The sequence below is a fragment of the Chanodichthys erythropterus genome, chromosome 19 (assembly GCF_024489055.1).
Source record: "Chanodichthys erythropterus isolate Z2021 chromosome 19, ASM2448905v1, whole genome shotgun sequence".
NCBI classification, from domain to species: domain Eukaryota; kingdom Metazoa; phylum Chordata; class Actinopteri; order Cypriniformes; family Xenocyprididae; genus Chanodichthys; species Chanodichthys erythropterus.
Window position 1 is genome coordinate 29,532,811 of NC_090239.1, and position 25,144 is coordinate 29,557,954.

The 25,144-nt window shown below is 36.7% G+C and overlaps 1 protein-coding gene across 2 annotated transcripts in view; it reads left to right on the forward strand.

Annotated features, from left to right (window-relative positions):
* Positions 1-25,144, forward strand: part of arid5b (AT-rich interaction domain 5B) — a 148,200-nt gene that overhangs the window by 112,279 nt on the left and 10,777 nt on the right. For both annotated transcript variants that reach the window (XM_067369684.1, XM_067369683.1), the window contains one exon: positions 1,553-1,650. In XM_067369684.1, the coding sequence (XP_067225785.1) occupies positions 1,553-1,650 (98 nt within the window). The remainder of the gene's footprint in view (positions 1-1,552; positions 1,651-25,144) is intronic.

The window sequence follows — 25,144 nt, forward strand, 5'->3', positions numbered from 1 at the left end:
GAAAGATTCCCAAAAAAACAAGAGTTTAGTTTTTTTTTCCAGCCTGCCATGTAATGTGTGTTTACTAGACCCTGGCCTGGATGCGGAACTCTCTCAGATCCAAATTTGGCTAGAGCGCTCGCAGTTGTTATAAAATCTACAAGTGGAAAACACATGTAACCCTTTTGCGGTGGAGGAAATTGGTTGGGGCCTGTTCACTACCCATGTTGAGGCTCTTAGGGGACCATTATTGTGCAACAAGCGAACTGCACAATAAAGGGAATTCGCTTGGCAGCTTATCTGACATCTGCTCTGCTAAAATATGGTGAAAACATTAAAGTCCCTTCTATGTGACCAGCTATTCAGTATTTTCAGCAACTCCGGATTCATTCATCAACGCTGAAGTTATTTAGATTAAGAGCAAACAGGAAGCCACTTCTCGCTCCTTCGCTCTTTTCATCCGATGTATTGATACCGCTGCCCGCCTTTCTCGACCATACACTCATTTTTCTGTCCCCTGGCTGCTCGGATTCTCTTTGCCACAGAACGCTTGGCTTTAAACGCAGCTGACATCTGTAATGAAAATCATTGTGCAGGAGGAGTCATGATGTCATTGGAAACATTTACATTTCTCAAAAAGATCTTCTCCTGGGGATGAACTGTACTTGACTGTTTTAATACCGCAACTGTACTCCAGACCTGAAACCTGCCTCGTACACAATGGCGACGTTAAAACAAACAGCAGTCAAGGGATATTATGACTGAGTGAGTTTAGAGAAGGCAGCAGAGGCCAAAGGGCCGATTCTGTTCTCATGCTGTCAAAACTGCAAACGCTTCATTAAACGCCGTAGGAGACAGCAGATGCCCTACTCAGTGAGTCAAGTTACCGAAGGAAAGTACAGCTCATGGTCAACGATATTTTAATTGAAGCGTTTCTGCAATCGAATGGATTGTAGTGATTAGGTCTCCGTGGACTTTGGGTCACACTGTATTCCGGAACACTCTGAGAATATTGTACTTATTTGTGTTGTAACTAGTCTGCGGTGAATACATTGGCCCGGGCGACTAAATCGCACATGCATTAATTTCCCAGCAATTGATGCAGGCAGTTTTCAACAGAATGCATTTTATTGAGAGAGGCAGCCATTAGCTGACGGAAACGGCCATTAAAAATCTTTTAACCCTCGTACACTGAATGCACTAAAGGTCTCTCATGAATATTAATCGCTGTGTATGTGAATTATGTTAATCTGGTATGCGTTTCCTTTTTTTTTTTCTGTTCTGTTAAGAGTACGCATACATCAATTTCATTTCAAAAACTCAATCTAATGACCTTGCATGGGACATCATGAGCTCAGTGTCATTTATAATATAAAGCTTACGGGATCTGTTTAATATGCATCAAGTGACCCTCTTATTTTCATCACTCAACAATAAAGAAAGCCCAGCATACATGTTGAACGCATGAATAGTGGAATACTAATGTCTGTGATTATTTAATTTCTGCTCCATGCACACATCCATTAAATGAACGTCTTTGTCTCTCATAATGGACTCCCACTTCCCATTGCAGATCACAGCACGACGACAATGGAAAAATGTATATGATGAACTGGGCGGCAACCCAGGAAGCACCAGCGCCGCCACGTGCACACGAAGACACTACGAGAGGTATGCCTTCGCCTTTCCTCATTAGCCAGCTCAGATTGTATTTTCTGTGCCGATTTTGAGGGGAATCTGTGGAATACTGTGGAATTGATTTCAAATATGGTAAGATGTGTTAAATGTTGCTGAGAGTATTAAAGTTATATTGGTAGCTGAAAGAATAATTAGACAAAAAAAATTATAAAATAGATGGCTGGAGGCAGGGAGGCATGTGTAGCAAATCTGCAGACTTTTCTGTGAAATTCTGTGTGGGTCTGCTCTTTAGTATGCTTATGCATGATAGGATGTGCCCATTAAAACACGTACACTGACACTGTTGATTTTATTATTTACACCCCATATTCTTAACAGCCCTACATGAAAGCTGTGCCGGCAGAATTTGAACAAAGCTCAGCAGATTTCTGCAGATTTGGAACACCCAAATTATCATTTTCATAAGTTTAATCACTTTGTCCTACATAATGTTTTTTTTTTTTTCTCTCTCTCTCTGGTTTCCTTGACTTAAGGATCCAGAACTTACAATGACAATAGCTACATTTACATGGACACCGGAATGATTGAATCCGAATGTAGAGTTTACATAAACACTAAAAGTGATCAGGTTGATGTGTAGCTTCAAACAGGAATTGATTTTTTGACGTGCACACTGCACAAGTATACATAGTTTCCCTCTATTTGCACATACTATTCTCCTACATTGCTTCTTTTCTTTGTTTTAAAGGTACCCTAGAATTAAAAATGTAATTTATCTTGGCATAGTTAAATAACAAGAGTTCAGTACATGGAAATGACATACAGTGAGTCTCAAACTCCATTGTTTCCTCCTTCTTATATAAATCTCATTTGTTTAAAAGACCTCAGAAGAACAGGAGAATCTCAACATAACACCAACTGTTACGTAACAGTCGGGGTGTACGCCCCCAATATTTGCATATGCCAGCTCATGTTCAAGCATTAGACAAGGGCAAAACGTCTGGATGTGCACAGCTGAATCATCAGACTAGTTAAGCAAGCAAGAACAATAGAAAAAAATGGCAGATGGAGCAATAATAACTGACATGATCCATGATATTTTTAGTGATATTTGTAAATTGTCTTTCTAAATGTTTTGTTAGCATGTTGCTAATGTACTGTTGAATGTGGTTAAAGTTACCATCGTTACTTACTGTATTCACGGAGACAAGACTGTCATTATTTTCATTTTTAAACACTTGCAGTCTGTATAATTCATAAACACAACTTCATTCTTTATAAATCTCTCCAACAGTGTGTAATGTTAGCTTTAACCATGGAGCATACTATCAAACTCATTCAGAATCAAATGTAAACATCCAAATAAATACCATAATTACACGATTAGACATGCTGCACGACGAACACTTTGTAAAGATCCATTTAGAGGGTTATATTAGCTGTGTGAACTTTGTTTATGCACTGTTTAAGGCAAGCGCGAGCTCTGTGGGCGGGGAGCGTGAGAATTTAAAGGGCCCGCGCAGCCTGAATCGGCTCATATTTAATGATGCCCCAAAATAGACAGTTAAAAAAATTGATTAAAAAAATCTATGGGGTATTTTGAGCTGAAACTTCACAGACACATTCAGGGGACACCTTAGACTTATATTACATATTTTAAAAAGACGTTCTACGGCACCTTTAAAGAGCAGACTTGATATCTATTTCGGGTCCTAATTAGGAGACGACGAGACGCTGTGCCTTGCTGCTTGTATTTATTAGGCAGTAAAAATGGCCATTCATGAACCCAAAACAAGATGTCTGTGGATGAAAGTACGAAACAAGGACTAGTGGGACATTGTCCTGCTCTACTTCACAGATGATGAGTGGAAGGAGAAGTTTAGAATGACACTTCATTCAACAACAACAGCTCATTCCTCATGTCATACGTCATTATGCCATTTCTACGTCATTGCACATGTGCAGAACTTTCCAGTTTTGGTTTTCAATCCAATCAAGTGTTTACATGTCCTCTCAATTGACCCTTCGCAGGGAGTTTGATTGACAAGCGATCTAACCAATCAGAACGCCGAATCCGGCATTTTGTCTGACAAAGCAGTCAAGCGTTAGAAGATTAACCTCGGTGGAGTTAAACTTGAAAAATTGTGCATATTGACGTCTTTCCGCGTTTGAAACAACATTCATTCTCATGTTCATTCATGTTTATTTGATGTTATAAATGGACTAGTTGGAAGAGATGATCGGTTTACGAGCCTCTTGAGACGAGGCGCTACAGCAATCTGTCACAACCATGGTCACGACACATTAAAGAGCAACAAAACGGTTTTTATTGTTTGAATTTCTTAAACTACACAGTTTGAAAGCTGGGACTTTGTTTAATTTCATAAGTAACCTGGTTTGTCTTGTCTGTTCACGTGTTGTCAATGTCTTCTTTGCTCCATGATGTATTTTTCACTGCATGTGGCGTGACAGCGCCACGGCTTGTCGGCCAAAGCAACAGTAACTAAGAGGGGCGGGTCTTTGTGAAGGGTCAATTGGACTGGAAATGGTTTAAACCACCCCTTACGATACTAATGAAATTTTAATCGGATTTGGCCATTTCATTCCGATTGATGTTTACATTTGACTTTTTTATTCCGACTGTGCTAGTAGTCCAATTACATTCAGATTATTAGGGTCCATGTAAACGCAGCTAGTGAGTAACAAATGATTAATTTAAAGGCCAATTCACACAGCACAGACAAACACCAACATACACGTTTTATCAAATCAGTGTGTTACCCCTGTCGGTGTCTGTTGGCATTGGTCAGGGTTTGTTTTCACCCGAATGAACATGTTCAATCAGCATTTGTCTGTGTCTGTTGGGGCATATGACAGTTATTTTTCTTAAAATTCTAAATCCAACGGCCAACTTGTTTGTTGGTGTTTGTCTATGTGGTGTGAACTGGCCCTAAGGCATTGATTTGGCACAATAAATAACCACAAATCCAGCATAATATCATTAGCCAGCAGTAAACTAGTGATGCCCTGAAATTAATTTGCAGAAACACTGAAACTGATATTAATGTTTTTTTTTTTTGTTTTTTTTATGTTTTTTTTAATTGCACATAAGGCAGTTTTTATATCAACTTTTTAATTGTTTCTACTCCATGAATATGTAATATAGTGCAAATATTTAGCCAAATGCTCCTCTCTATTGAGCTGTGGTCATTGAATTGGCTTTTCTATGATAAATGTAACATTACGTGACATTGTTTACAAACTGATTTATTGATGTCTTTCTGTGGTTGAAACACTGATTGACGACTACAAGACATGATACATTTCAGTAGGTTGTACCAACGCTATCTCACGACCAATTCGTACGTATTTTACGAGGTGGCTAATTCGTACGAATTTGTATGACCTCACTCATATGAATTTATAGGATTTTTCTAAACCCCAGTGATGGGTAGGTTTAGGGGTGGGGTTAGGGATAGGTCATTCGTACAAATTAGCCTCCTCGTAAAATAGGTTGGTTATACTATATCTTTCATCAAACCTTCTGATGTTCATTCACCTTTATTTCATGCTGTAACTAGTAGTAAAGGAGAAGATATGATCAGTTCATGTAGAGCTCCATGATTATTAATTAAAAAATCCAGATCTCGATTTAAACACCTGTGCGATCTTATTCCTAAATGACAATGATTCTATTAAATCTTTGACAAGTACAATCACAGTGAACGTTCACATCTGTGTTGATGCTGTTGTCATGTATAGGCACGAAACAGCTTCACAAACAGTCTTTTCAACCACACAGTATAAGCACAAAGCTTATTGCGATTATTGGATGGTAGGTGTGCTACAAATAATGTTTAGTATTTTGAAAATAGCAAAGACTCTCAGTTCATCAAAATGAATATTGATTAAAAACAAGAAATCAGCCCAGCCCTATAGCGTCCACACAGCTGAAATGTTTACCTGTTGTAACCTAACTACGTTGTGTGTACGAAATAGAGACTGACACAGTCAAAACACGCCCTTGGAGAAGTGCTAATTAAACATCACCGTTTCAATGATTTTGGCCCTTTGAAACAAAACAAAACAAACAAAAAAACATTTTCAGGACAAATATTTGTGGTTGCTGGAATATCGGTGACTCACTACACCAAACCAATGAATGTTTCTCTACAGTGTCTATATAACTGTGTTAATTTACAGATGTACTGACATAGGGCTGGGCAAAATACAAATAAAAAAATAAACGAAATAATAATAAAAAAAATATATTGAAAATAACCACAAAATTATTGCGGCTTGGTTATTTAATTTATAAGCAATTCATACTTTAAACATCATGATTATATTATATACCGTTTTGTAGTTAGTCACAATGAAATTATTATGATTCATATTTTAAATATCATGATTTTATATATATATATATATATATATATATATATATATATATATATATATATATATATATATAGTTAGTCACAAAGAAATTATTATGATTATTACTAAAAATATAAAAAATTAAATGGATAAAAAATGACGGATATAAAACTGTGGTCATGCTTGTGTTTGTGAACTACTGTTTTAAGTGCTGCATGTAGGGCAGGTTTTAGTAGCATTGGTTTGTGCTTATTCTTAAAGGTTCGGAGGCAGGGGGAGAGACTGTTATTGTATTTGCTCTTAAAGCTATTCAGTTTGACCTTTAAGGTTTCTGTGACATGTCTCTTTCTTCCGTCTGGCTCATCGAGGGCTTTAGTGGGGCCCGGGCAGGTGGAGTTGGCAGGGATTGTGTTCCTGGCAGCGTTCCACTGTCAGACTTAGTGCTGAGTCAATAGCCACCAATAATGTATCTGTTCAATGAATAATAGGCTGCCAAAATTCTATGTTATAACCTTGATCAAAGAGTCAGGGATGTGCTGATGTGTCCACTTGTGCAGCTGCTACCAACAGTAATTAATTGAATTAATTTGCCCGGCAAATGAAGCCATTCTGTACGTTGTTTGCAAATGAAAGGCCGTTCCGGCCACAGTGACGCACGGCATTATCTGCGGCCGCTCCCCCCAGCTCGTCTTCGGTTTCGGGCCTCGGGACGAGCTACCTATTGTTTGGCTACAAGCTCTGCTCATTGGAGCCCAATTCAAGTGGCTTTTCATCGGAGTCCTTTTGCAGGGCCGCTGCCAAGTGCAGCCCTGGCCACAGATGGGAATGAAGATATTCATGGGAAAAAGAGATTTCTTTTTTTATGAGTGGCCTCACTTCTGCAAAACAAGCCTAACATGCCTTGCTCTTGTGTGTGTTTTTATCTTTCTTTCCCTCCCTCCCTACTCAGGGTAAACTATAAGTTCTTAAAAGATTTCTGTTAAGTACTTCCCCACCCTTTGAAGGGCAGCCGACTCAACTGACTTTGTGTGGAATTACTCATCTTAGAAAGAAGGCACTACAAGAGAGCTTGTAAAGTCATGAATGAGGCATGAATTTCGATCACTTGGTACATGGCTTTAACTCAATACAAACAATGAAAATTGCAATATTTAAAAGGATAGCTAACCCAAAAATTCTGTCATTTTCTCACCCATGTCATTCCAAACCTGTATGACTTTCATCTTCCCATGGTACACAAAAAGGAGAAATCTTGAAGAATGTACTGGCTGCTCTTTTCCATATGAAAGTGAATGGGAACTGGAATTGTTGGGCTCCAGAAAATCACAATAAAAGGGTTACAGAATCATAGCTTCGTAGATTCCATTGATGTTAACAACACCAGCAAAGCGTAAAGTTATTAATGAATTTCAACTAGCGATTTGAGTCGATTAAACAATACTGCTGCTGCTAGTTAACTTGGAAATACTACTTTAATGTTTTGCTTTATATTTTTACAAAGGCTATGTTCCCTCATGCCGTTCCACACCCGTAAGACATTCGTTAATCTTCAGAACACAAATTAAGATATTTTAGTTGAAATCCGATTACTCAGTGAGGCCTCCATTGGGAGCAATGACATTTCCTCTCTCAAGATCCATAAAGGTCCTAAAAACACATCTAAATCAGTTCATGTGAGTACAGTGGTTCAATATTAATATTATAAAGCAGCGAGAATATTTTTGGTGCGCCAAAAAAACAAAATAACGACTTAATTAGTGATGGCCGATTTCAAAACATTTCTTACGTGAACAATGTCGGCTGTTGATATGAAGTTATTTTTTTGTTTTTGCGCACAAAAAGTATTCTCGTTGCTTCATAACATTAAGTTTCAACCACTGCAGTCACATTGACTATTTTAATGTCTTTACTACCTTTCTGGTCCTTGAAAGTGGTGGTTAAATTGCTGTCTGTGGAGGCTTTCGGATTTCATCAAAAATATTTTAATTTGTGTTCCGTAGATGAATGAAGTTCTTATGCGTGTGGAACAACATGAGGGTGAGTGGTGACAGAATTTTCATTTTTTTAGTGAACTAGCTTGCTTATAGGCTTGTTATACAACTGGTTATGAGGGACAAAATGGTATGAAATTTTATATCAGATTAAAGGAGAAACATTATGAATGAAACTTACTTGAGACTTTAACAGTTGCTGTATCAACATCCTAACGAATACACTTAATGCACTTAATTGCCGCCCATAATGTGTTGATACTTTTCATACACAAGAAGCACGTTCAAACCTGGACATGCAAGTGATAGACGTGTTGACCAGTTGTTGCAAAATTTCTATTTAAGCGTTTATGAAATTAGTCATTGCACACATCCCGTAATTACAACATCATTTCTGCCTATTCATCAGAAGATTTGAAATTTAGAGCATGTGTTGTATAGACTACACTTTTATGATGCAATTCTGGCAATTTTGTCATTCACTGAAGAAGAGCAGCCAGAATATTCTTCAAAAATGTACCTTTTGTGTACAGAAGCAATAGTTGTACGAGTTTGAAACGGCATAAGGCTGAGAAAATAAAGACAGAATGTTCATTTTCTCTTCTGTTCTCCAACTGCTGCTAATGATATTTACTGTATTATCTGATCAGCTTTTGGCTACTATGCATGTTGTGAGGGAAGAAAATCAAATGTAGATTACAAATTAGGTCATAAAATATGACATCAATAACCTTGAGAGAGACTGCGGCATTCCAGCCCGCCCTCCACCCCCCTCCCCTCTGCTTTTTAATTATATAGGTCAGTGGCACTGATCAATCTGGCCCTGGTTATTTATTTAATCCTCCTCTTCCCAGAGAGAGATCTTTGTTCCAAAAATGTTCTGCTTATGAATGTCGCTGTGGATAACAGCATTCCATAAACCTTGTTGTGCAACTTTAGTAACTGTCGCAGAGGTCCATTTTGTTGTTGGGTGAATTTCTGTCCCTTTTTAAAAAAAAAGCTCTACAGATGTTTCTCAATGCGCTCTGCAGAACTAACTAATTCAGGATGCATGCAGATTTGCATAATGTTTGAATAATATTTGCAGTACCATGTACAAATATTATCTTGCAATATAAAAAATGTCTGATAGGTGCATTCATTGCCTCGGAATGGAATGCTAACTTATAGTTACTGAATACCGTTCAGAAAAATACTGTATACTGCTTACAATGTGAATGAATTATGCAACAAAGAACGCTTTAAACAGCAGTATCATGTTGCATATTTAATATAGCGAGATTTTGTGTAACATGCCCAGAGAAAATGTGCACATTTTGCTATCTCCGTTTGGTAGAAATACTAAGAGTGGCACCTGTATATGTTAGTATGCTATTCCAAACATAGCCATTGCATTGTGGGATTTCTAGTATAATGTGAGAACCTCACATTTCTTGATTATTGATTTTTGTATTCCCCCAAGAATTAATGTTTGCTCTAAATTCAACCAAGTCACGCTTCACAGAACTCATCCTTGAACCTCGAGCCAGTATGACAGATTTTAATGCAAGCCCTTTAAGTGAAGTTTAATGATCAGGCTTTGAAGGAAGGCTTTTTCCCAGGGAGTATTGCATCAGCTGTTTTTATCCCCCGAGAGATCTGCGCTTCATTTGAGACTGCAGCTGTAGTAAACAATAGCAGTATGCATTTATTATCCCTCAAATCATTAGCAAGTGCGCTGCATAATCCAACAATATCTCTGCTGCACATTCTCTTGAATGTCAGACGATAACCATTTGGGTTCTTAAAAATGCCAATCACTGATCCACATCTATTTACAATTAGACGTTTATCTGTATTTACACCATTTGCCTGCATTTACCAAGTGGAAAGGAGCGGTTGTGTGACATTGTGGTTGTGAAAGCTGACAAAACCTAATTAAATCCCTGATTGATCTAATTAGTTTATCATTGCAATTTGCATGTTGATTTACAGACTCATTTGCCCTGCTAAGATTCCATCATGTTCTTTCTTTAACAAGACACGTGACAGTTTCAACCAGTGCCAGTCTGTAAGAAGATAATACTTAGGTTCATTATTACAAAAACTGCATGTTAAAATATTATTCAATGATTCGACAGTGGAGGGTTGTCTGACTGGCTGACTTTTGTACTCTCATGTGTATATACTGTACATAATATTGTGGCTGTGATTCAACATGGCTGTCTTGGCAAGGTATTAATGTAAACATAGGCATCTTGTCTTAAGTAAATATTAACAGATTTATGTCAAAATCTATGCACTGGGATCAGCCTAATAGACCTGACAGCGTCTATTATTATGTTAAAATTAATGTACAGTACAATATTGACAGAAGAAAAGAGGAAAAACACTTACTGCTCTTAATGTATTTATTTGTTCATTACGAACTCATTTACTAACTGTCTTATTGAATAATTAATAATCAGTTGATTATTTTGATGATTAATCAAGTAATCAGATTTTTTCACCTAAGTGAACAATAGCCTTTGAAATTACTTAAAATACATAAATAACAATGATGCAATAATAATTGATTAAAATAAAGTATCAACGCTGTTAAAATACATAATGTAGTATACATAATATAAATATAATTAACTTAAAGGGTTAGTTCACCCAAAAATGAAAATTCTGTCATGAATTACTCACCCTCATAACGTTCCACACCCGTAAGACCTTCGTTCATCTTCAGAACACGAATTAAGATATTTTTGTTGAAATCAGATGGTTCAGTAAGGCCTCCATAGCCAGCAATGACACATCCTCTCTCTTAAGATCCATTAATGTACTAAAAACATATTTAAATCAGTTCATGTGAGTACAGTGGTTCAATATTAATATTATAAAGTGGCGAGAATATTTTTGGTGCACCAAAAAAACAAAATAATGACTTATATAGCATTTCAAAACATGCTTCAGGAAGCTTCGAAGCGTTATGAATCAGCATGTCGAATCAGCAGTTCGGAGCGCTAAAGTCACGTGATTTCAGCAGTTTGGCAATTTGACACGCGATCCGAATCATGATTCGATACGCTGATTCATTATGCTCCGAAGCTTCCTGAAGCAGTATTTTGAAATCTGCCATCACTATATAAGTCGTTGTTTTGTTTTTTTGGCACACCAAAAATATTCTTATCACTTTATAATATTAATATTGAACCACTGTACTGAGAGGAAATGTCATTGCTGGCTATGGAGGCCTCACTGAGCCATCGGATTTCAACAAAAATATCTTAATTTGTGTTCCGAAGGTCTTACAGGTGTGAACTAACCCTTTAAGTACATTACATATTATAACAAATGCCTGCAGAGGGCGCCAGCGTTCTGGTGATTGTTGTTGTTACACTTTACAGCATCATTAAATCCTTGTTTAATATTGGCCAAACAACATTTAATTAAAATGTCCACTTAATCTTTAATATTTGGCCACTTCTTTACAATAGAAAAGCCACTGTAATTTCTTGAACAGGAACATGTGGACCAGTGGTGTAGTCCTAACAAAAAAAAGAAGTTTACTATTCGTAAGGGGTAGCATTGCGCACTGTGAACGGAGCCGTGCGCATGTAAATGAATAAAGGGTAACATTTCACTCTGAAACCCACAGCGTATATATTAATTAATCGCAGCATTTCTAATTTCACAATAGCACTATGCTATATTATGATTTTTAAATGGTTTTAATATATCGTGCAGCCTTAAGGCCCGGGTATAAATTTTCCACGTTCCGCTCCGTCTCGCGCATTCGGCGTATGCGCACAATCTAGAGGATTTTGTTTTCAAGTGCTCACTTGACTCGCACATGCGCTGTTGCACGCGGACTGTCCGCGCGGCCTCAAAAATTAGGCTGCACGCGGACGGTGTATGCAGACATCCACGAACTCTCCTGCTGATGAAAATTACGTCATGAGTACGGTGCGCAGACAGCCAAAGTATACTGTGGCCTTTGGAAAACAGTCTAATAATGTGGTCATTTCTCTTAAAGACATTGACAACTAAGTTTTTACAAAGTTTGGAAAGTCTGCACTGTGTCACTGACCCATATTAGACATTTCTTAAGGATCTGCTGCTGTACTGCTGCACGCTCCGTTTCCCCAAGTATTTATAATGTGGAGTTTAAAAGCTTTTTTTTAAGGCTTTGTTTTGGAACAACCACCATGTTGATGTAGTTTCTTTTTCCATGTATGGCTTATTTATGCTTTATCACTTCACATTGTACTGAGAGAATAAGTGCTGTGTTTATCTTGGGCTGAAGTTTGAGCCGCGTTCAAGCTCAGGCCTCTAATTTAATGTCTTTAAATCACTACCCAGGAATGTGGCTTTCATTTCAGCCGCATCACAGAACGGATTCCAACAATAAAATATTTTGCAGGGAGGATGTCTCTGTACAAACCACATACATTACAAAAACACGGCTCTCATTGCGCATTATTTAGAGTGTTTAATAATTAAAGCTGGCTTTTGAAAGTTAATGGGTTTTAGCCTGAAGGGAGTGAGTGAGGTAATTTAAGGTCTAAAAGCCAGGAATGACAAAAGGCCTGCTTTGGCGTTCCTTCCCCTCGTTGTTTAACTGTGTGAATCTGGATTAGTTCAAGGGTCGACTTCTCAACAAAACCTTTCAGGCGTCCTGTGTAGCTTAGGGAACAATGACTTTTTCTCTCTCTCTCTAGCACACACACACACACACACGGCCTCACATTCTCTCTCTCAGTCTGTCTCTATGATTAATTCACAGTTTTCCCCTGTGGAGAAAAGCAGAAAAAGTTCAAATTATTCTCCCTTCAATCCCAGCTCGTACAGATGTGATTATGAACGTGCTGTTTTGAGGTCGGTTTTCTCGGCCGTAACCTCTATTATATCCAATAACAGGCCTCTGGTTGTTTGTTTAACATTCGTTTGTCGTCGGAAACCTGCTGAACTGCCATCTAGCTGTGTGTGTCGTCTACTGCGGCTGTGGTCTGAATTTACGGTTCGTGGCATTTCGACAAGCCCTCATTAGGGCCACTTCTGTGTAAGTAAACTTAAATCTCCATTAGACGGCTTGTTTAATAAGCAGTAATGTCGGATCCTGGGCACGTCTCCCCAGCACCAAAGCGGTGGAATGAGATGAATGAGAAAATGAAATTGTTGATGTCAACAACCATTTGTCTTAGTTATTTCGGTATGTGGCCTGAGGGGTGCCGAGCGAGATGAGAGCGTCTCAATGTGAGCGAGAGCACTCAAAGACAAACATGCTAAAAATAGACTTGAAACAGTTGAGGTTGTGATTCTTTGTAATGTTTTACTTCCTGTTTCACGGGCCTGTCACAGCTGGGTATTACGCCATCTTGTGACTAAGAAGCAGAAGTGCATCGTGAACAGTGCTGAGCCTGTAGAAATATTAATCTTAAGAAAATGATGACACTACAACATTGGGGGGGGGGGGGGGGGGGAAATATCTGGAGAAAAAAAAAAGGATCAGGGTCACATTTTGCCCTAAAATCAAAAAGGAAAAATAGTTTCTATAAATAGCACTCTTAAGATATTTTGCAGTTTGCACAATTTTTTACTACTTTGCTTTAATCAGCGTGATTTTATTTGGTGATTTTCATTGCTAATTGCTAGTAAAAAAGGTTTATTTTAAAATAATGTAAATATATTTCTAAAGGCAGTACATCAAATGCTACTATGACACATAAATATGTAATGAAAATAAATTAATTAATCAAATAATAAATGCTCAATTAAAAAAAAAATCTCTTTTTCCATTACTAATAATAAACATAGTGAGAAGAAATGTGCTTAACTGTGATGAAAATGTCACGATGCAAAAAAAGTAATGGTCCTAAAATAGGAATTCTTTATCTTTGTACACGGCACAATAAAAATATGAGCTGGACATTCTTGACAGGTTTCATGAGATTCACCCGAATATGCCTTTGTCATATTTATTTTTGTGCTGTGAGACTTTATGCACTGGAATTTCCTGGAATCAAATCACATTAATAATTATTTAATACTGAAGCCACCCACGTCTATCAGGTGTCAGTTTACATAATATGATACACTGGTATATTTTTACTCGCACTGTATTTCTGATACATTTGTACTTGTATATTTTACTGTCGCTATGGCAACACTGGATGTCCAAATGTTATTCTTTAAATGCAAGTCTATTGGATTATGTAATGCTTATGTAAATCAACAGAGCTATTTGTGCATGAGCTCTTTCAGTGGGCAGAGGAAACCGGAGTATTGATTGCGGGATGTTGTTCTAATAGCGGAACAGGAGTGCCGTGTTAAATATTAGTCATTTTCTCTAAGAGTTAGAAAGAAAAGAGAAAAATATCTCCCAGCCCGAATGACTCACTCCTCACAGAACATCTTTATATATACTGGTGATAAATTTGGCAGAAATTAAATTACATTTTTGGTTCCCTTACAGTAACTCAATAATGTCGTGCTTGTTTCTCAAAGTCTCAAACTGTTCTTAGATTGGCCATTTTCCAAAGTCTGCAATCAAAAGTCAGAGATTTCAATATAAACTCTCCCAATTTGAAAAATGAAATGATTTCAACCCAGGCTCATTGGAAAAACATGCCTGTGGCAACATTTCTGTAAAATTGTATTACATTGATTCCTGCACATTTTGCTGTGAAATGCCAAGTGAGTGAGTGAGTGGTGCTAAAGGCGTGTTCAGTTTTATCCAAAACAGATGAATGTGAATCTGGCAATGTTTTATTGCATTGGTTGTACATTATCGCAAATGAAATATCCTCCTGCTTCATCGCATTTGAATATAACGTGTCTACCTACACTAAACCGATAGTGTTAACAAAAGCAAACATGAGATAAAAACACATTCGCTGAAGCAGTCATGCCATTTTATCATGACTCGTGAGCGCTCCGAACGTTTCAAATGTAGGAAATTCAACATTTGATAGAAAACACTTATTTAAAAATAAAAAAGACAATAATTACCACTTTAACCGTATAGCCCATTGCAACTTTGATGCTTCAAAAAGTTCATTAGGAGATCGTAAAACTAATACATATGAATTGAGTGGTATAGTCCACATTTTCTGAAGAGAATCGATCTCTTTTTATGATGAACTGATTTAATTTAGGCTTATGAAATAGATAGTTCCGGCCCTTGATTCTGATTGGTTGAGCCGTTTTCGAAGCCGTTGTAAAATTCCATACATACAGCTGATTGCATAACATCAGTATTGCTGCGGCACTGAATGTGTATGTTGCTGCTTCTGTCTTGGCGACGTGTTTGTTCTCAATTGATTTTGTTCATTGAAGCTTACTGCATTATGTAGAAGAGTACTGTGAGAGAGAGATCAAGTTAACTGAGTGCATTACCTGCATTCAAATTTAGCATTTTCCCTCAGGTCAGTCCTATGTTCATAATAAAAAATCAGTTTGAATATCCGCTGCGATCTTGTCCTTTTAACATTTAATGGGTTTTCCTGTGCCCTGCTGACACTGACAGCCCTAGTCAAAGCAGGCATTTGCATCTTGTTCCGTGTTCACAACAAGTTTCAATATAAAAGTCTTTGCAATTGAGTGACTCGCTCATAAAGACAATCTTTGATGTTCACGGTCAGGGACAATTTTTAATGTTTTTACTTCATGAAAGTTGCATTGATACATATATTTTGGCTTTAATATTTTTAATGTGTGGTAACCGTTTTATAAAAGCAATAAGCCCTGTGAAGCCGTGGTTTACAGTGAATTTATAACAGCTAAGGGGGTTTTAACAACGCCCCTTAGCTGTTATAAATTCACTGTTAACCACAGCTTCTTGGGGCTTATTGTTTTTTTTTTTCTCACATATAAACATTGATCAGTGAACATAAACAGAAGCTCAACTGAACCTGAATGATGCGCGGAAACGAACCTCTTCCAGAAGCTCAAAAGTGCCGCGTAACACGCGAGAATGAACCTCATTGGTTCTCGCACCTCATTGGGTTCGGTTGAGCTTCTGTTTTTGTTTGCTGATTAGTTTTCCAATCTCTTTATGAACTTTTTGAAGCATCAAAGTTGCAATTGCATAGGCTGTCTATGGGGGGACAGAAAGCTCTCAGATTTCATCAAAAAGATCTTAATTTGTGTTCGGAAGATGAATGAAAGTCTTACGGGTGTGAAACGACATGAGAGTGAGTAATTACTGACAGAAGTGGGTGAACTAACCCTTTTAAAGCTACTAGTGATGATTTCAGCTGGAAACTGCAGTTAATTGTATGTATAGGTACAAAGTACATACAGTAGATATTGGAAAAAATGTAGGTAGAGGCACATTTTTCCGTTGAGCCTGTGTTGAATAATTTGATATATTGAAATAATTATTAAATTTAAATTGAAAAAAATAATGATGATACGAGCTAGTCTATTTTAGAGCTCTATACTCTGTCGACAGTTGACTCATATGTGTCTATTTTTATTTCTCCTAAGGACTTCTAGAAACAAAGCTGAACACAACTGAAACTATATTAAGTCTCAAGAACGAATTTCACTCTAAGTAGTTTCAATTCACACCACAGCTACAGCCATTATATTTAGAGTAATTCAGCTGGTTGTTGTAATGAAGTCTGTTGAACAAATTTAGAAAGGTGTCTTTTCAGTACCATCCATCTGTGCAATTGCATACAGCTGCGTACAGCCTCGATACTAGTCGGTGTGTAATATTGACCAAGTTTAGCGTCCTCGGGCACAAGCTTGCAGGGTTTTCGGTTCCGCCCTGGTCATGTGGTTGCGGTTAAGGTTTCAGCAAATGAAGTTGTAAGGCTGGCAGGAACGGGGCCCTTACTGTTCCCCTATTACATGTAGAAATGCCAGTTCTCCATGCAGGAAAGCCCCACTGACCTCAACACAGCTTCTTCCTCCATAATCCCACCAGCCACCGCTGCACAGGAAATTGCAAAACACAAACTGTAAGATTACCATCTTCTAATGTGTCTCCTACAGCACCCTGCTAGAAAATAATACACCGCTCATCGTTTACATCAACTTCCAGTAACGGTTACGTAAGCCGGGCCTCCGGTACCACGATCACATCTGCATTTACTCTTCGCCCCACTTGATTTTTATAAGCACCACTTTCCAGTGGCCCACGTCTCTTATGTGGAACACATCCCCGGGCAAGGGTGGCAGGAAAAACAGCACCTCAGCGGAGCATAAATGCTGGTCTTTGTATAATTGTTGCGTTCTTTAAGTATGATTAATTTTAACGGTCCAGCGTTCTCTGAGTTGGTTATTATGGAAATTAGTGTTATATAAGGATGGGGTGGGGGGTGGGGGGGGGGGGGGGGCTGGAGAGATGCTGCAACACAATCTTATTACCCACTCAGCAGTCTTCCCAACAGACAAAAGCGCACGGGCGCACCGTTTTGGTTTTCAGCAGGCTGCTATATCTGTGATGATGCCCTTATCTGCCCAATTTATGAAGGAAGCATTATTCTCCTCACGATTTGTAAAGCAATTATGCATCTGAATTAATGACAAGGAGGCAGTTTGCACAGCAAAGTCACTTTTTTTTGTGGACAAATTCAGGTGTTCATATTAATTGCGGTACTTTAAAAGGCTATAAAAAAGTACTTGTCCCTAGAAATGTTTTCGCTGCCTTGTCTATAAGATTCTTTTGAACAGGCTCAAGGTGACACATAACCCAGGTCTAGTTTTCTAAAATGAATGAATCATTTGTTCTGGCAGTTTTTTAGTTGAACTTTATTATCTGGGGTAAGTACTATGCTCAAGGACACAAAAGTTCTCTATCAGCTATTTTTCGCAAAAAGGATCAAAAAGAGGATCTGCAACAAACAAGCACAGCATGTTGCATAATTTGTTTACATGCACTTTAAAAATTAGATTTTGCACCACTTTAGAATGTAAATGGTTTTTCCTTATTATTCCTGTTCTTAATTTGAGGACATCCACTACCAGTCAAAGTTTGGTATCACTGAGATGTTTTTGAAAGAATTATGGTCTTATGCTCATCAAGACTGCATTTATTTGATCAGAAATACAGTAAAAACAGTCATATTGTGAAATAATATTACAATTTATAAGAACTGTTTTCTGTTTTAATAGGTTTTAAAATTTAATTTATTCCTGTGATGGCAAAGCTGAATTTTCAGTATCATTACTCCAGTCTTTAGTGTCACATGATCCTTCAGAAATCGATGGATGATGAAAATGATGACAGAATTTTCATTTTTGGGTGAACTATCCCTTTAATTTATCAAAAGTGATAGTAAAGGCATTTATATTGCTACAAAATATTTCTATTTCAAATGTATGCTGTTCTTTTGAACTTTCAATTCATCAAAGAATCCTGAAAAAAATGTTTCATGATTAATTTAAAAAAAAAACAATTTAAAAAAAATATATAAAAACATTAAAAATCTTTAAAATAGTAAAAAAAAAAATTCAAAATGTTCATGCTTATTTAACATATTCATGAATAAAATCATTTTATTTTTGCCGGATGGAGAAAATATGTGGCTGCAGTACCTTTGCAGCGCATCAAGTATAATTTTCTAATATATAAACCCTGGAAATATTCCATCCTTGATCTGCTTTCTCTGATGGAGCCATAAGAGGAAGCCTGAGAGTGGCATACGTATGTGAGTATATGCACATCTAAATCTGCAGGTGATGTTGGGTAAATGTTGAGCCCTCATATAAATAAGCAGCCGCTTCCTGCTCCATCACAGTAGCGGGCTGCTCTGAGACAGATGCTTTGAGAACACCTGAGCCCAGCCAGAGGCTGCGAAACATGTTGATCTGGCCTAAAAATGAACCATTGCAGTCAGTGCGCTGAATAGAGGAACTAAAATAACTTCAGCAGAGCTTATGATTACAGACAGCTCTCGAACTGTGGCCTCATTCGTTTTCATGACTTTGCGGTTGCTCTAAAAGGGGATGCAAATGTTTTTGTGAATGTTAAAATCTATGTATCGGTTTGCTGATAAAAAAAAATAAAAAAAAAAACCTGCCTGATATTAGGTTTTTATTGAGACAATATATAATTACACAGTCAATTGTTTTTGTAGAATAGAGAGAGAGAAAAAAAAACAAGGTAAAAAAGAATCCCATGGTCTCAGAAGTAGTCTGTCTTCAATGAAGCTTTCGACAGTTGTAATGGACTGACAAGTGAAATCTGATGGGGAAGAAAACTCAGCATGACACTCGTACATTACTGGCAGCAGTCCTTTTCAGTTAAACTCGGGTTCACGGATGTATTCATTCTTTGTAGAGATGTTTGGAATGGGAACAGGAAGGGGGATGAGCCTCGTTTCCAGCCACATGAAGAAAATAGTCCTGTAAATGGATCGCTCTTGTGGCACTTTAAGTTATTCTTTGTACTCCCACAGTGAGTACACATTCAGACCATCAAGAAGGTTCTTGGTTCATTTCCCAGGGAAATGTATCCCACCACACCATTAGTGACAAAATGGTGCATTTTCATTTTTTCATTTGTTTATTTTTATTTTGAAGGCCGGCCCTGTCAGTGGTCTTGGTCTTTTCTTGCAACACCTACTTCCTGTCCTTGATGTGCTTTCTGTCTGGCAGCTTTTTGGGATTGCATATAATTTTACTACTGAATGTAATATAACTATTGTGTATCATGTTTTCATGCATTCACTGTCAAATGACATTGTTTTATACTTCATTGCATACAAAGATATAGGCAACAGTGCAGAAAAAATATAAACAATAAAGCAAAAAGCGGCAATGAGAATCAGTATAAAAATATTTTATCCTTTCATCAAACTTGGAAATTAAAGGTACACTAAATAGCTTTTTTTATTGTTCAAATTTTTTAAGTGTTTATATTTTAGACCTGTCAGGATGGTTTTCACAGGAAATTGCGTACTTATGTCACTTGCCCGTGCTTGTCTCGTCATATTCATAAATAGAAAAATTGCTCCAGCCACAATGATGCATGTATGGTGTGCGAGTGTGACAGCAAGCGAGAAAGGTTGACATAGAGCAGGTAAATCTCAAACCTCAGGGGAATCACATGTTTTAAAAAACACCAAAACTAGCGGTGTAATGGTTCTCAGTAAAAAAAACAAAAAAAAACTAACAGTTCGATTCACCACCCATAGTTCGGCATGCACTTGCACCGCGGTTCAACCCGAAACCTGATAACGCATCTATAATATGGTTTGTTGATAATAACAACAACGTGTAAAACAGATGCAGCTAATGTATGTTTCAGTCGATAGATATGCATTCTGAAGAAGTTTATATGCTGTGTTATTTTATATTTGATTACTTTATTAAATTTCTGTACCTTAAAACGACTGTTAGATACCTGAAAAACCTGTAAAGTATTGTTTATTTTATTTGTATCTTAGCTTTCATGTATTTACTTGTGCTGCTTCTTGTAGTTAGATTATTTGTTTTTATTTTCTTTATTTTTATTTGACAATTGTCCTATTTTTTGACCCTAAAACCATGACACAGACCGAACCGTGAGTAATCTGAACCGTTCCACCCCTACACTAAACAAAAAGAGAATGTGACAAAGCTTGTAATAAAACAAGAATCAACATTAGCTTGGCTTTGCAGAGATGGTGAGAACTGAGGGATTTGAAATGTTGTAAAATGTTGTATGTTATTGAACAGATAAATTGCCATATTCATCCGCACAGTCACACAGAGCTGAAGCACAACCAAAACAATGTTCTTCTGCAAAATGCATGCGGTTTTGTTTTTAACCGCTAGAGAGACAAAAGATACATAGTGTACCTTTAAGCAAATTTTTCAAATACTTTCACATTTAATTTTCTCAGCTGGTAGATATGTATGCAGGTCACTTGGTCACAGGTTTGCATGGTTAAGTGGTAACAAAAAAGTACAAAACTTGGTAACTCCGCAAAAAAAAAAAAAAAAAAAAAAAAAACATGGACATGAAAAGGTTAAATGGTCATGAAAATAATTGTCACACTTGTGCTCCTCACGGTCAAAAATTACTGCATTGGAAATGAATGGGTGATGAATTTCATCTTGTGAAAACTTGGCATTGTGGCCAAACAAAATCTTACTGAAAGCTAATTTTTTTGATATCAAGCTCAAATTTCGAACACAAATTGTTTAGATTTAAGGCTTTGATTTTCTAGCTGTTTAAGTAAAACGTGTTTTATATATATATATATATATATATATATATATATAAAATTGTTTTATAACAATAAACATAAAATTATGTACCCTTTTTAATTTAACTTTTTAAAACTTTTTTCACTTCAGAAATAATTTGCCAAGTGCTGTCTTTGAAAAGAGATTTTAAGTCTGTGAAAATTAAGAAAATTAAGTCTGTGCTTCAAAAAGCATTTGAAAATGTATGACAGTTTAAATTGGAAATTTTATTTTCAGGTCTATGCTCAAAAAGTTAATAAATGGATTATAAAATATAAATTGAAAATATAATTTAATACCATACAATCCCCTAAAAATACAAAATATTAAATAAAAAAAACAAACTAAATCTTCAAACTAAAATATAATACATTAATTTCATTTTTGACCGACACATGAAGAGCACCAGAGGGTTAAAAAGATCTGATTGTTCTGATCTGTTCATTAACAGCAAAAAAGGTTGAGATTGATGACATATTATTGAAATTGTTTTATTTTATCAGTCACCTGAGGCTTTTTATTTGTTGCCTAAGGTATCATTTTAGGATCGATACAGAGGGACCAGAGGGCTGGTATTGTACCCAAGCCAACATTTTGGTATCGATCCAGCCATAATACCCTATAAATTGGCAAGGAAAAACTTGAATACATAAAAACTGCAAAATGTGTGGTGTGTGTGTGTGTATATATATATCCCTACCAATGTTAAAAAAAATGTTTACTTTGCTCTATCTCCCTCTCTCTCATAAAGGGATGTTTAATTGCATATTTCCTGTTCTTGGCATTGTGCCCTTCACCGGCTGTATGAAATGGAGTTATACTGCTGTCTATCTGCCAGCTGCTAAGCTCAATGAAAATAACAAAAATTTAAATCTCACAGACGCCCTCAACCTCTTAAAAACATTTTCCTCTGAGGAAACACTCCACAGCCTAACTTGTAAGGAAAGATTTTCTACAGTTTTTTTCCCTCTGTGAACTGAAATGGGAAAGGAACGGTGACTTTTTATTCCCATAAAAGGCCATGTGGCGAGAATGAGTGGGGATATTTGTCATGATTTATTCCTTGACTTCTCACCTTGTGACAAAGAGCTATTTCCATTCTTATCTCAACTCTCTCACACATAAGAAAAGTACTCAGACATAAATAAGCAAATTAAAACATCACATCTGATACCAATTATCCCTCGACCAATCGAAAGAGAATATTAGGTAAATACAACATTGTTTTTTTGCACTCAGTTTAAAATCAGGCTGTCATAAGACCAGCTTAAAGCTCACTAAGGACTCTATGGGGGTTTGAAAAAAAACTCCTTTAGTTCCAGACGAGGGAGATTTCTGAGGATTAGCTGTGAACAAGATAAGTCATTGTGTGCATTATTATACCTCCATTATGTAAACATGAAGTGAAACATTACAGTGGGAATCAGGTATTTGGCAGCTGCCTGCTATTTTGATTTGACTGCACGGACCGAGCCGTTTTCCACTTTTAGCAGCTGTAACATGTTTAAACTCTTTTGGTAATGGGATCTGAAGATGAATGTTCCCTCTGGGCTCCTGCTTAGCTTTGCCGCTGGCCGGCCGCCAAACCTCAGCCGGCATAGTTTTCCCGCACAGCCCCTGTCTGAGCATGCTCAGTGCGGCCCGCCTCTGAGAGCCCCGAACATCCCGGCGTTGAGTAAACACGCGGCTACAAACTAATGGAGATGAATCCCTCTTGAAATACCATCGGATCTTATTAAACAAGAATGGAGAGAATGAAAAAGAGAACTGAAGCAAAAATGTAGACAAAAAAAATCCACCAAAAACTATAATAATTTAATTTTAATAGAGCGATATCTCGCATTTAGCATGTTTGTATTCTTTTTTTGCATTTGTGTATCGTGATGTGAATGTGAAATGTACTGTGTTTGGATTACAGCTGGTGTATTAGAGTAGATATTCCGCATGCCTTCAACAGTTCCCAGCCAGACTCATTAATCACATCAGACATATTATAAAAACTTCAAGCTACAAGAGTAGAAAGGCATGTTGCTGTGTACCTCCATCCACAATAACATTCTCAAGTAAATCATAATTTCATATCTGCTGTCATCTTGGCTTTAATTTCATTAGTCTTCTGTCTTAGTTTTCTGGATGGTGCTGATCTGACATGATGTGGTGCATTACAAAAAAAAGGTACATTTTCATTAGGATCAAGCCCATTATCCACAATTTGTCCCCTATTTGCCTCATTGTGGTTAGGCATTTGCTTGTGTAATCATTCATTCAAGTGTTCATAGCTGGGTGTTCCTTCAACTACGGCATATGTCCCATTTGCTTATTTTTCTACTAACACTAACAAATTTTAACTTTAAACTGTCTTGGAAACTTTTACCATGACTTTATTGTTTATTTTGGCCTTATATAATTTATATAAATGTCTTTGTTTTACCCTTGACCCAAGACCCAATCTTAAAGTGGCAATGAAACGAAATTAGCAACTGATCTTTTCTTCTATACTGTGCTGTTCATCCGAGTGTTACAGATTATTGGAATTTGGAGGTCAAAAAATTTTTTTAAAAAAATGAAACGTACATTGTTCACAATAAGATCAATAACATGCTTTTAAAAAATAGGATAAAATCTTCGTTTCATGACGACTTTAAAATATTGCACTAAAACTATTTATTTCATCTTTTTAAATTTGATAATCAAAACAAAGAGTGAAGTAAACAAACTTTTTCAATAATTATTGTGTGAAAAATGATTTGTATACAAAGTTGAGACATCATTTCCACCACAACCCCAATTTTTGTCTGTTTTTTTTTTTTTAAATAATTTACTTGGTTTACAACAGTGTCACAGTGTCAGTGAATAGCATTTTGACATGAAAAATCAAAGTAAAAATTATGTGCTTTTTATCTCACAATTCTGACCTTTTCTCGCAATTGCGAGTTTATATCTCACAATTCTGGGAAAAAACTCAGAATTGTGAGATATAAACTCACAATTGCGAGTTATAAAGTCAGAATTGCGTGATATCATGTGATTCTGACTTTATAGCAATTCTGAATCATTACGCAGCTGAATCATTCATCCATCCATTTTCCAAACCACGCTGGTCCAATGTTTCGACAACAGAAACAAATTAAAAACGTAATTGTGACTTTATCTCACAATTCTAACTCTTTTCTCAGAATTGTGAGATATAAACTCACAATTGCGAGTTATAAACTCACAATTGCGAGTTATAAACTCACAATTGCGTGATATAAAAAAAAAAGGCATATCATGTGATTCTGACTTTATAGCAATTCTGAATCATTACGCAGCTGAATCAGTCATCCATCCATTTTCCAAACCGCGCTGGTCCAATGTTTCGGCCAGGAGAAAAAAAAAATTTAAAAACGTAATTCCGACTTTTTATCTCACAATTCTGACTCTTTTTCTCAGAATTGCAAGATTAAACTCGCAATTGCGAGTTATAAAGTCAAAATTGCATGATACACAGTCAGAATTGCATGTTAAAAAGTCAGAATTGTGAGATATAATGTTTTTTTTCTCGCAATTGTGAGTTTTTATCACGCAATTCCATTTTAATTTTCTGCCTTGTACAATGTACAATCAATTATCTGGAGAGGCCTTACACAAGCTTCCATAGATTTAAGATGTTGTGAAAATTACATTTGTTCATGTTGGTTAAAAATAAGTACATTTTACAAATAAAATAAACTAATGAGTTTTAAGAGAGTATAATTCCTATAAGTCCATAGGGCCAAAATTGAAGAAACAGCCATCTATTGTGATCAAAAACATTGGTAAAAACATTTCGGTTCATAGGAAGGAGACACTTTTTTTTGTTGTTGTTTCATGTCATGCATGAGTCAATTCCACAGTTTGTTTAGGATAACAGAAAAAGCCTACAAGAGAAAAATCTATCGGTTATTATTTTTATCAGTTGAGGAAGAAGACAGAATTGTGTAAAGTAATAGAAGTGCAAACAGATGATGGATCAGTGTGATTCC